General features: G+C 47.4%; 1 protein-coding gene across 3 annotated transcripts in view; it reads right to left on the reverse strand.

The window, feature by feature from the left end:
• The window catches only part of LOC311366587 (serine-rich coiled-coil domain-containing protein 2-like), a 62,426-nt gene that overhangs the window by 29,840 nt on the left and 19,384 nt on the right, over window positions 1-13,202 (reverse strand). For 2 of the 3 annotated variants that reach the window (XM_084485369.1, XM_084485368.1), the window contains exons 3-7: window positions 11,314-12,722; window positions 10,448-10,597; window positions 9,749-9,931; window positions 8,740-8,813; window positions 8,220-8,408 (exon numbers count right to left, since the gene is read on the reverse strand). In XM_084485369.1, the coding sequence (XP_084341495.1) occupies window positions 8,220-8,408; window positions 8,740-8,813; window positions 9,749-9,931; window positions 10,448-10,597; window positions 11,314-12,679 (1,962 nt within the window). In that variant the 5' untranslated portion in view covers window positions 12,680-12,722. The remainder of the gene's footprint in view (window positions 1-8,219; window positions 8,409-8,739; window positions 8,814-9,748; window positions 9,932-10,447; window positions 10,598-11,313; window positions 12,723-13,202) is intronic. The other variant, XM_084485370.1, reaches the window with a different exon arrangement.

The raw sequence follows: 13,202 nt of genomic DNA on the forward strand, positions 1-13,202 counted from the left end.
ACCCCACATTTTAAATACTAAATGCTTAAAGGGGTGACATCATGCTTTTTTGACTTTTCCCTTTGCATTAGACTGTTATATTGCGTATGTATACATGCCTTACGTCTGCTAAGCTAGAAAAATCTAAGTCCGAGCCAGGGGGAGTATTCGCGCCCACGAGAACGCCCCTCAATAAGTGTGTGAAACAGCTTGTTCGCGCTCAAACTTTACTTCCCTAACAGTGTGGCGTCAGACTGCAGTGGGCGGTGCTGAAGTGCAGAAGTCCCGCCTCCCGGCTACCTTCAATATTTACAACTTCTCGGTGTGAATTTGCTAACGCACGCGCAAAGCGTTTGAGAGAGTGGGCGTGCTGACCAATCAGGGCAGACTGGGCTACTCGGGAGGGGGGCCTTAAAGCTACATGATACAAAAAAGATTGTTTTTGCAAGATGCTGAAATTGGTGGATTTCAGCATGTGGGAGAATAATGAGTATTTTAACATACAGGCATGTAACCCTTATTCTAGTAGTACCCCCAAATGCAATTATTAACCCTAAAAAAAGCATGATCTTTAAATACACGAACTGGCGGCAGTTGATATACCTGGCATGCCTGCCAACGTGATCTATGTGTGGGGAACACCGCATTAACTTGGTAACTGGCAGGATCCAGTGGTCCTACTAGGACATCGAAGTAAGCTAGATCCATGTTGAAATATGATGAGTTAGGTCTCTACGGGATGACTGTTTTCACGTGTTACCCGAACGTTAGGTGCCAAAGGGAATAGGACGCTATTGACATGGGTTTGAACATTGCTTATTTGGGGTTTGAGCATTGTTGGAAACATTTAGGATATGTACTGTTGGCGCCTGGTCTGTGATGCACAACAGTGGGATAACCAATTGGAACAGAAACAGGCAGAAACAGGGTTTGCGGTGAAATCCTTAGGTGGGCAGAGCTTATGACATTTATTTATAAAAGGTGCGGGGACAAAGGTAGGGGGGCACAAGGCAACTCAAATCTTCACCGGGTCAGCGGTTGACATCAGGGTGCTCTGTCTGGCTCTTCCTGTGATGCGGGGCAGAGAGAGACTGGCCTAACGCGTGTCTGATCTCTGCACGCTCCTCCAGCCAGTCTGTCTTCAGTTTGTTCTGGTGGGTTTAAAAAAGGCCTCCTGATTGCAGGGCTAACTCAGCACACCTGTGAGTGGTAAGCTGAGACACCTGAGTGGGGTGGGGTCTCTATGACACAGCTTTTAGGCTAGTACCTCCCATCCAACACCACACCTCTTGGCTGCCTTTGTGGCCACCATGTGGCCATGTGAGGCACTGCTCAACGGCTGGGCCATCACATACCCCCCCCTCAGCTCTGAACCACGGTGGGGAGCAACAGACCAACAGCAATCATCCCTTCTCGACATGGCATCAGCGTTCCTATGAAGCTTTCCTGCCATGTGATCCACTGTAAACTTGAAGCCCTGCAGGTGTAAAAACCAACAGGTTATTTTGGCATTCTTTGTTACGGGCCATCCACTTCAATGGAGCGTGGTCAGTTACTAATGCAAACTCACGGCCTAGCAAGTAATAGCGTAATTTTTCCTGGCCCATTTAACTGCCAAGCATTCCTTTTCTATGATTGCATAGTTTTTCTCGTGTGTCATTTATGGCTGACAAAGGTTACCGGGTACTCCATGCTGTTGTGTATTTGGGACAGGACTGCCCCAAGTCCTACCTCTCTAGCACAAACCTCCTGCTGAAGTCTGGTGTGTGCAACACCGTCTCGCTGCAATGGTCTTTCTTCAGATGATTGAAGGCCAGCTTGGTCTGGTCCGTCACCGTCACACTTCACCTGGTTGGGTGCACTTTTGCTTGTCAGCTCATGCAGGGGGGCAGCTATGGAGGCAAAGACCGGAATGAACTGTCGATAATATCCCATTAACCCTAGGAAAGTTCTCACCTGACGTTTCGTCTGGGGTTGGGGCCAGGTTGCTATGGCATCCACTTTCTTCTCTTGGGGTTTCACATTTCCTCATCCCACAGTGTACCCAAGGAAGTTCGCCTCCTCCAGGGCCAGGGAACACTTTGCAGGGTTGGCTGTCAGCCCTGCTTCCCGCAAGGCCTGGATGACAGCTTCTAGGTGCCGGATATATATATATATAGAACACTAGATGTCTCGTCCGCGCTGCTGGCCAATGGAGTTGAACGTCTGCACCGGTGGCCATCTTGCCACAGTTAGCTCGCTCACCCATAACATTGTGTTGGTAAACATTGACCGATTTCCAAACGGTTTGGTTTCTAACAAACCAAACCGTTTGAAAATCTGTTGAAAATTGAGCAAGTTATGGTTATTTAAAAAGTACATGTACCACTACCAACACAATGTTATGGGTGAGCGAGCTAACTGCTTGGCTCGGTTTTAATGTCATGGGCGATGACTGTTCAAAGAAGACAGCAGCAGCTGATCCCAATTCTTACCATCCACATTTACAACTTTGCGCAGCATGTGCTTTAGGGTTTGATTGAACCTTTCTACAAGTCCATCTGTCTGAGGGTGATAGACTGAGGTTTTAATTTGCCTCACCTTCAGACTTTGGCACAGACTATGGTCTTTTCATCACCCCAGACATAAAGCAGGAGCCCTGGTCTTTCAGGATTTCCTCAGGCAAGGCACAGTGTCGACAGTATTCCTCCACGGCTCTCTTAACCCCTGCCCAGCAGAAGCGGCTGAGAATACGGTCATAGGTCTTCTCTCTCCCTAAATGTGCCCCTAGTAAGTGGGAGTTTGCTAGGTCCAACACTTTTGAGACATTCTCTGGGGACAAGTAACTGTTCACAGATTTCTTTTTTCAGAGTCTTTTTGTGTTACGCGGTACAGCCGCTTATTCTTAACCACGAAATGGGGAAAAGACACTTGACTCACCCCATCCTGGTTTTGTCCCTCGATCACTTGGACCTCCCTCTGGGCTTGGGTCAGGTTGGGATCCTGCAGCTGGTCTGGGCCGAATCGTCCAGGCCTAAGAGTTTTGTCCGCTTTGACTTGAGGAAACTCAGAGAATACCTCATCTGACTGTATCTCTTCCAGGGGCTCCTCCTCCTCAGCTGCACGTCCAGGATCTGTGTCTGTACTTTGCCTGTGGAGGGGCCTATCCACATTGTCATCACTGGTAGGTGGGTGGCAGGGCGTCTTCCCGGCAGGGCGTCTTCAGATTCGCAGTTTTGGGTTCCTCAATTTCTATGGCCAGTAGTGGGAGAAGAGTGGGCTGTCTCGGCCGAAAAGCACTGGCACCGGCAGTCTACAACCCTGACCCATAGAGTGAACTGTCCTCGGGGAGTGATAACCTGGACATCCGAGGTGGGATACTTCCAGGTGTCTCCATGGATGCAGGACACAGATCTCTTCTCCCCAGGTGGCACTAGCAAATTGCGGTCTGACGAGAGACCATGCTTCCGGAGTCTAGGAGTGCTTCTGTGTCTCTCCCACCTATCGTCACAGGACACTTTGGGGCTGGTGCCCCCTGGTGGGCCCAACAGGTAGTTGAGATTGGCTGAAGAAGCCCTTACCACCCGTAGACGCAGCTGTAGGCATCGGTTCATCCCAGTCCGGACACTCTCTGGCTAGGTGGCCCTCCTGGCCACAGGAAAAGCAACGTGGGAGAGGAGGAGGCATAGGTACTCGCCTCGTTGTCTGTCTGGTCCAGCCAGTTGGTGTTCAGGCTGTTGGCGTGCTCACAGCTTTGTCACTGATCTCTCTCTCTGTATTGGCTTTAGAGTTGGTATGCGTGACAATTTCTGACCGCATCATGCTACCCATCACCCTGTGATTCTCCAGTAAGGCTATTAATGTGTCTACATTCTGAGCCCCCTGCCGGGCGACATACCTCTTGCCGTTGTTTGGCAGTCCCCGGAGGCACAGGTCAATCACCACTCGGTTCAATATAGGTGGCCCTGCAGCTTCTTCAAGCCAGCTCTTGGTATAACAGACCAGTGTTGTTACCTGGGCCCGGATTGGGACAGCAGAGTCAAAGCTCCATTCATGCATGCGCTGGGCCCGAGCGGCTAAGTCAATACTGAGCAAGGATGGCAACCTTGACCGTATCGTAGTTCACGGCATCCGCAACGGAAAGGTGCCGACAGGCTTTCTGAACTTCACTAGTCAAGAAAGGCTGTCAAGAAAGGTTGTTCACCCATTCTGTTCTTGGCCACTTCTCCCTTGCTGCAGTCCTTTGAAACAAGGCAATATACTTCTCAACGTCATCATCCAGCATCTGCTTGGTCAGTGCATCTCGTGGCCGTTGCTCTTGTCTTCCACTTACCCTGCACAATTCAGCTACAGCTGCAGCGTGGCTTGGGTTGTCAAGTTCACCCTCAGGGTTTCTTCCATGCTCAAACTTTCTCCTCTTCGTTCTGACGTGCTCTATTCTGATCGGTTTACCCACTGATAGCGAGGACTCCGACTGCCCACATCCTCCACCAATTGTGTGCGCCTGGTCTGTGATGCACAACAGTGGGATAACCAATTGAAACAGAAACAGGCAGAAACAGGGTTGGTCTATTTGTTTAGCTGCAGGCCTTCTCTGCAGGCCTTCTCTCTTGTTTCAGCACAACACAATTCACACATGTCAACGAAACAGCTCTTCGGTCCACTTGGACGTAATCCCACTATAAGGGTTTGGTTTGGTTTAAGAGGGTTGGCCACAGGCCTCTTACCACAAGACTGGCCTAACGTGTGTCTGGTCTCCACACGCTCCTCCAGCCAGTCTGTCTTCAGCTTGTTCTGGTGGGTTTATAATTTGGAGTATTATAGTATTATTCGACCGGTGTTAAGGACTACAAGTGTAGTGTTTCCACAGTGGGAATAAACATACATTTATTTTTCATTGGGGACCTCCCGTTCAAACGGGATGCCTGTTGGCGTCATGTTGGCATCGGGTGCATATCGACACATGCATGGGGACAGTTGGAGACCACCAAACCTGGAGCTTTCTAGCCTAGGATTGGAGCTCCAAACAATCGAAAGCTTGCTCCATGATGTCCTCCAGCGGCAATCCTTGCTCGTTTCCCTGATAGCTGCGCTGGAGTGGGTTGCTCTCTCCGGATCTGGGTCTCCGGCTGGTGGTCCCACTCGCGGCACTGCAGGCTCCGATCCCTCCTGGGCGAGTGCTGTGAAGAGGGGCAGAAGGATTTCCCGTCCTCTGTCCTCGTCAGGTCCTGTCCCGGTTTCCAACCCGTTCGCTCCACTGGAGGAACTAACCAAACTTGCGGATGACGCTGCCTTTTCGCCGGCAACGGTGGCTTCTCCCGTCCCAGCCGTTCCATCTCCTGTTTCTCCGGTTGCGGTGCACTCTGGGGCTGCACGATCGAGTCCTAGGTACCCGTCCACATTGGGATCCAGAGGAAAGGTCGGCAGTCGTCTCTCCCCACCGGCTGCATCGGCCCGTGAGTCTGCATATTTTCGTTCGCAGCCCTCTGTCACTCCGCCAAGTGAGCTCTTCACACCCGATGGTCTCCATCCCAACATTAAAGAAATAGTTCACCGGTGGACATATTAAGGTTTTATGAAGTAAATAATTATGTATTATAAAAAAAAAGTATATTTTAAAATATATGCAAAAAAAGTTGAAATTGGTTCATCTTCTTGCCTGAGAAAAGGCAAAAAGAGTGTTTTTATGGTCTCTGTGGCTCATCCTCCAACTACCAGTGTTTGGAATAACGTTGTTTAAAATAATGACGCGTTAGGTAACGCCGTTATTTTTTCAGTAATGGGGTAATCTAACTAATTACTGTTTCCGTCGTCACAACACCGTTATCGTTACTGAACGTTAAATGCGGTGTGTTACTAAGAATTGATTGAATAAACTGCATAATCAGAACGCACCCCTGGCTCCACACACATACTGCTAGTGAGGAGACTGGGTGGGTTAACAACGAGATAAGCGATTATGATTGGCTAAGGCAGAGTCATGTTTCATGGTAGCCAATCGGAGCCAGTGTTTTTACACACAAGCCAGGCCACGCGCACCACACACAAACACCAAACAGATTCGAAGGAGCAGCAGAGATGGCGAGTCCGGAGCAATCCGATGAAAAGTTGGCATTTTCAAGGTGGAGATATACGCACTACTTCAAATTCATTGAGGTCAAAGGCAAGAATGTGCATGTAAAGTGTACATTATGGCCCGGAGGGAAGACTTTGTCGACATCCGTTGTAAGCAACTCTAATTTAATGAAGCATCTCACAACGAGTACAAGTACCTGTCTGTTCTACTCATTTCAACTGACTTGTGAAAACTGCTCAGAAAAATCCAAATTCTTTGACATATAGCAACTTGTTTTTTTTACAGTAACGCAAATAGTTATTTCCCTGGTAACTAGTTACTTTTATTATAAAGTAATTCAGTTACTAACTCAGTTAGCTTTTTGGAACAAGTAGTGAGTAACTATAACTAATTACTTTTTTTTAAGTAAAATTTTAATGATTTCACTATTTCTACAAAGAATGGATTTTTAATTGAAGTCACAGAATATAAATATCTCGGCATCTGGATAGATGATAAACTCAGTTTTCATTTTCACATAAAAAATCTTGTATGTCGATTGTGACAAAAAATTGGCTATTTTTATAGGAACAAAACAACCTTCCCTTTATTTTGTAGGAAAAGGATTATTGAGGCAGTTTTCATGTCTGTCCTTGATTACGGTGATGTGGTTTACTGGCATGCATCACATTCATGTCTTAAACTCCTGGATTCGGTTTTTCACTCTGCTCTGAGGTTCATCACAGGAGATGCCTATGGCACACACCATTGTGTCTTATATGGAAAGGTTGGGTGGTCCTCTCTAAAAGATAGACGTGACACACATTGGCACATTTTTATTTATAAAGCCCTGTCCGGGAAACTTCCCCATTATTTGTTTGAAATGCTGCATGGGCTTTTTCAAACACGCTCCACTGACATGCTTTTGCTTCATGTTCCTCATGTCAGGTCTGAGCTTGGAAAGACAGCTTTTAGCTTCAGTGCCCCTGACTCCTAGAACAACTTACAGCAACAAATTAAAAGTAATAGCTTAATATCCTTTAACCAATTTAGACATATGATCATAAATCTGCCAAACTCTACCTGCAACTGTTTTAATTAAGCTATATTTTATTTTATTTCCAGCCATTCCACATCTCTGTGTAAATGTTTAAATTTTCTTTTTCACTTCATCAGTTGTATATTTGATGTATTTGCCTTGTATATTGTGTATATATTGTTGTTTTTGCTGACTCGACATCATTGCAAATGAGGGTCACCCCTCAATTGATCTTTCGAGTATAAATAAAGGTTAAATGAAATTAAATGAAATATAACAGTCGTTTATATATATTTCAGCACGGAAATGTTATATAATACACCTTTAAAAATACATCATTGATTTAGAGTAAAAGAAGCTTTAAATCATGTATCGTGACAAACATGAAAAGAGAAACGTGTGATGAAAATGTCCAAAGACAACTATCCTGGTATGTTGCCAGGACCCTGCAGAACGTGTGGAAAGCTGCTGATCCAAACCTATCCACGAGATGTCCAGTGTTAGATAAACCTGATAAATTAGTCTATCACGTGTCCGTGCTGCGCTGTGCAGCATAAGCTCAGTGGTTCAGAGTGGACAGTCAACCACATTGTCAACCACTGCCTGTCCACAACTGGCGTTTGACTGAAATTAAGGTTTTCAGTACCATTTTAAGACACAAGGACTTGTTGCTCTGTCAAATAGTTAAGCAGCACTTTAAGCCATTGCAAATAGAAGGGAAAGAATCACGGGTTATGTCCGATTGTCAGCATTTGATTCCATATATCCGAGTCATCGGTGACGAGGAACATGCCGCTGTTTTTTTCCCATTGGCTGTTTCCTCCTTAATCGCTGACTTCAGTCTCAGACTCCCTCCAGTACATGCATGCAGACAATATCAAACTGTGCCCTCAGGACTCATGAGGGCCGGTGAAACCGCATGGCGTGGGACCACCCACATGGGAATCAAACCTGAACATCGAACCACTGACACCCTCCCCGACTCTCATGATGGGCGGTTTGCGCCTAGTGTAGAGGAGGCAACACTTTTTCGACCTGTGGCCACAGCACAAAACCTACCGGTATACTTGAAATAAGTTATTCATACTGATTTGCTGTTTCATTTTGTGTGTCTGTTGATGGTTCCTAACATTCCTGATGATAACACACGCATGCACACGCACATACAGGCCTCACAATGCTGTTGAGGTCAGAGTCGTAGCTCCCTCTGTGATGGGCAGTGCTGGCGGTGTTGACCGTGATGGTGGTGGCGGTGGTCACCGCCCCCCCCAGGGGCTCCAGACCCTCCTCGTCCCACATGTACGTTCCACCAGAACCACAGCTGTCCGAGGGGGACAGGTCGAGAGACGACCCGCCCTGGTGGATGAGGACCACAGAGAAGCAGAAACCAGAGAAATCAACCCAGGAACTTTTTTATCATAAATGATAACTATATATATATTATATAATATTTATATTCCTTATTATTTAAACAATTGTTAATAGCTAGATATTATATCTAATAGATATTAGACATAGACATAATATAAGTATAAGTTCCACGTTATAAGCCACTTTAGCATTGTCACTCTCCCATTACTGTTTCTATTCATCTCTGCATTCATTATTGATGAGCTATGGAAACCCCACAGGCCAGGAACACTGGCCTGTGATTGGTTGTTAGAGGCTGGGGGCAGGTCGTCTTTACCTGTTCCTGATAGTCTGGTTGGCTGGGCCTCCTCTGCCTGGTCAACCTGCTCAAATGGTAATCCTCTTGGTCACCTGGTGGGAGGGATCTCATAAGTCAGTCATAGCTCACTTATAACGCTCCACCTCCTTGATAATATGGAACTAGTTGGGTCAATATTAGTATTTTAGTATTTGTATCAATGGTCAGTAGTTCTTGATATAACTGAGCAGGGGTGGTTTGAACACGTCAATTTTAAAGTTTATAAATAATGTTATGCTTTTGAACTTTGAATCTTGATGAATCTTGATTCATTATCAAGATGCTTTCCTCCACAGCAACTTAGTAAATTCAGAGACGTTTCATTAGAAGAAACCCAGACCCTAAAACAAGGGATTGATCCTGGTCCAAATATTGACCTAAATGCATATTGTTTTAAAACCGAAGGATAATTACATGGGTTATTGTTATTAGCCGTTTGATTTACATGAATTTAGGGTTTAGGGTTTAAGTCATGTCAACCAAATACTCCGACTGCACCCCCAAATAAGATTGTAGCAAGTGTGAGTGAGAGAACGAAAGCCTTAACAGCAATATAGCCCCGCCTGTAAATTAAGAGATGGTCTACCAGAAGTCGGTCACAAAACATATTTTCAGTTGTCGGTCACAAAACAACAGTCTAAAAAAGACTCACATGTTCAGAGTTCACCTAGACTCTGCACTCCACCCCCTTACGCACTTGTTGCATGTTGTACTTCCTGGCACTAAATGTACCTACTTATTTTATGTCGTACTATATCGTCTATGAACATCCTTACTGTACCGACAGCGGTATGTTATTGTTTCTCTTTCTTCTGAAAAATGTAGTTATTGTAAGTTGCTTTGGATAAAAGCGTCTGCTAGATGCCCTAAATGTATGTAAAGAAGCAGGTAGGGCTTAAGGAATCCAACTCAAGGAGGTAGGTTAGGCTGGGGGTGTTGGGGGACCGAACCCAAAACCTTCTGGTCAAAGGAGCTTCTCTTTACTCACCACTGAGCCTCACACCTCTCCAGTCGATGCTGTCCCCGAGGAAGCTGGGCATCCCTGACATCCTCGTCTCATCGCTGCTACGGAGGACTTTCACATCATGTGTCCTGGACTCTGATTGGTTCATGGCCATGTCCGCTCCACCATCATTGGTGGAGAGAAGCAGGATTCCCACACCACCGTTTCCTAGGAAGAGCAAGTGGATGAACGGTGTCTGTTGTTTGTTTGAATATGAATAATTTCAGATTTGAGAGTCACAGTTTTTCTGGTTGCCAAGTAAAAGGGTTAGCTTACCTTGTTAACTTGTTAACTATTTCATGTGAAAGGTTGTCTCAGCATTAAGTCTCAAAGAAAGATCATATACATGTGTTGTTATGATATGTGTTGTGTGTTATGATTGAATCATATTTAACATTTATTTTCTACATTTGTGATGTTTGGTGTTATAAGGTCCATTTTCAGAACATCTATAAAGAACTATAAAATGAAAACTACTACAACTAAAACTACACCTTCAGGAACATCTTAATAAAGTGTTATCTATCTCAAAAATTAAGAAATGATTTTTTAAGAAATAAAGCACTTTTAGCACATGTTTTAACTGAAGGCCAATCCATGGTGGCCCTTGGCAACCCTTTTTCAGTTATTTACCAGTCCCACAAAATCCATGCAGATTATTTAGAGAATGCTGTTCGTACATACCAAGGTTATCAAAGTCGTCCATGTACTCCTGGCTGGTGTCGTTGTGTCGCTCCAGGGAGGAGGTGGACGACAGAGACATGTCCTCCAGCGTCTCCCCCAGGAGGGACACCTCGCCATGGGACACCCGCTCCACCGCCTCAGGGGTGCTGCCTGGTACCAGAGGAACACCGACACGTTGATGTGTTTCAATGGGATTACAATGTGGGTCAAGTACATGAAGGGGATGTTACAACACAGAAAAACAACCCGGGAGAAGGTATCCAACGTATAAGACTAAGAGCTAGACTCTACTAGACTTAGCAAAGACATGGGTGGCCCCAGTGGGGATTTAACCCCAACCCTTGCAGTGTTAATGTCATGCTCTTAACCGTTGAGTTGAAGAGGATCGCTATACACAAAAGACTCAAGACTCTTCTGAGTTCAACTAGACTCTGCATAGCCACCGCCTCCCACCCTTCCTTTATTGTATGTTGTATGTCCATCCTGGCACTCTCAAAAAATAAAAACTGGTATTGTTGGCACACTCAAAAAATAAATTAAAAAGTACTTAGTTGTGTAGAATCTTATCCTAGCTATCTTTGTTGTATACGGGGAATGGGTTAACCTAGCAGTTGTTAGTGCTTGGCACTTGGTTCTATGAACATCCTTCCAGTACCAACAAATGTACTTATTGTAAGTCGTTTTGGATAGAATCGTCTGCTAGATGCCATAAATGTAAATGTAAATGTATACAAGGTATAATATATCGCAAAAAGATAGTTGTGCATTGCATTCATCATCCATGCATAAATGAATATAATGTTCAAATCTACCGATAAAGTGGTTGACAACCTCCAGGATAACGTTATAAGACTACCACATCGTACCTGGGCTGTTCTCTGTGGTGGAGGGCGTGACCGAGGGCGACTCCAGAGAGTTTCTACGTGCTTCCGCTCCCTGCACTCCCACTTCCTGATTGTGGTTTTGTGATCTGGTGGCCGGTGTGAGGCGGAGTGGGCGGGGCTGCCTGATGAGCGAGGGACGCGAGCGGTTGGCTCCGAGGGCGTTGTAGGACAGGTAAGTGCTGGGCAGAAGGGGCTTCTTCAGGTGGGAGACTGGGAGGAGGCCTTTGGCTCCACCGAGACCCACCACACCGTCAGTGTCCCCCCAAGGGACGTGCTTGGCCAGGGGGGACCGGCCCCCCGGGGCCTTGGGGAGGAGGAGCAGCTGGGAGGAGGGCGGGGTCGTCGGTGGCTCCTTGGAGCCCCGCTCAGCGGCCCTGTTGAGGGAGTATGAGCGCGTGATCCTGGAGGAGGACGATGCAGCCGACAGCGCTGCGGGCAGTGTGGACCAGGGCTGCCTCTGCACCTGGTTCAGGCTCCGGGAGCGAAGACGGTCCTTTTCCGACAACAGGCGGACGGACGGGCCGCCCCCGGCGGGACCCCCGGTCCTCAGGCTGTCGCTAGACTGTGAGCGGCCGGCCGGCTGCTTGCCGAGGAGTGGGGAGCCCGACCGAGAACCGTGCCGTGAGACCCCCGGTCCGCCGGACGAGCTGGCGTGCTGGCGGAGGGCTCCGAACCGCTGGGCGGTGCCGTTGAGGTTTGGTTTGGTCCCGTTGATGAGGCCCGGCGCAGCCTTCTGGCCCGGTCTGTTGCCGCCGGCTCCGCCGGCTCCGCCCTTTACAACGGGGAGGAGTTTAGGACCCAGCGGTGGAGAGGACGCTGAAGCCACTCCAAAACCAAAACTGCGCGCTTTAGCGGCGACTGTCGCCGGTGCCGTGGTTACCGGTGGGTTCGGTTTCTTGAGCCAGCGCTGCGTTGTCGACGGTGACGGCTGCTGTTGCGCTGGCGGGTGTTGGAGCTGTTGGCACGGAGTGACGACGTCACTCTGGTCCACGGCCCCGGTCTTCCTACCTGGCACACCCGCCCTCTTGACCCCCACCTTTCCTCTTTTGGTCCAGCTTATAGAGAGAGGGGCGGGCATGCGGAGCAAACCATTGTTCTTGACCAGGCCCCCTGTGACGGCGGTGGTAATGGTGTTTTGGGGCTGGTGGTTTGAGCCGTTGGTGAGGGGTGCACAGGGGTCGACCCCGCCCATCGCAGTCCCGCCTGGAGCTGTAGAAGCTGGGACGCTCTGAGGGGCGCTGGCCTGGGGTGCTCCGGAAGAGGAGGGCCGGAAGCCAAACTTGGGCAGCCGGGAGACCATGGTGGGCATGGCGGGAGGGGTGAGGAGAGCTGAAGGAGAGGCCGACATCAGACCCCGCCCACTTCACCATGGAGAGACAGAGTCAGAGACTCTGGAAGAAGAAGAGGAAGAGGAAGAGGGAGGGAGGGATTGAACTGATGAAAAACAGCAAAAACAGCAAATACAATATGTAAGGACTTTGGTCACGCTCAAAAGAATAAGAAAAATTAATTTGAAATTGGTTCTGAAGAAACTGTAGAGATCAATCATAACTTGCAACCAGGGGGAATACACCTGCGTTTCTTTGCGTAAAAGGATAATAGCTTGTAATGGATTGAATGCAGAATACACCTCATTACTAAATATACGTAGGAATCCTGAACTACTGGTTTGGTTCTCTGAAAACAGGTGTGGTCCCCTTTGTAGAAAGTAGTAGAAAGGAACGTAGATAAGACACACATTGCTGGTTTACTATACCAGTCAACAATTCACTTAATACCAGTCACAGATGAAGTGGTATTTATATACCGTATATAGTATTTATCTTTTCCCATACTACGTTACTGGCAAACCCAATAGTTTCCCAATACTG

The sequence above is a fragment of the Micromesistius poutassou genome (assembly GCF_964030765.1).
Source record: "Micromesistius poutassou genome assembly, chromosome: 21".
NCBI classification, from domain to species: Eukaryota; Metazoa; Chordata; class Actinopteri; order Gadiformes; family Gadidae; genus Micromesistius; species Micromesistius poutassou.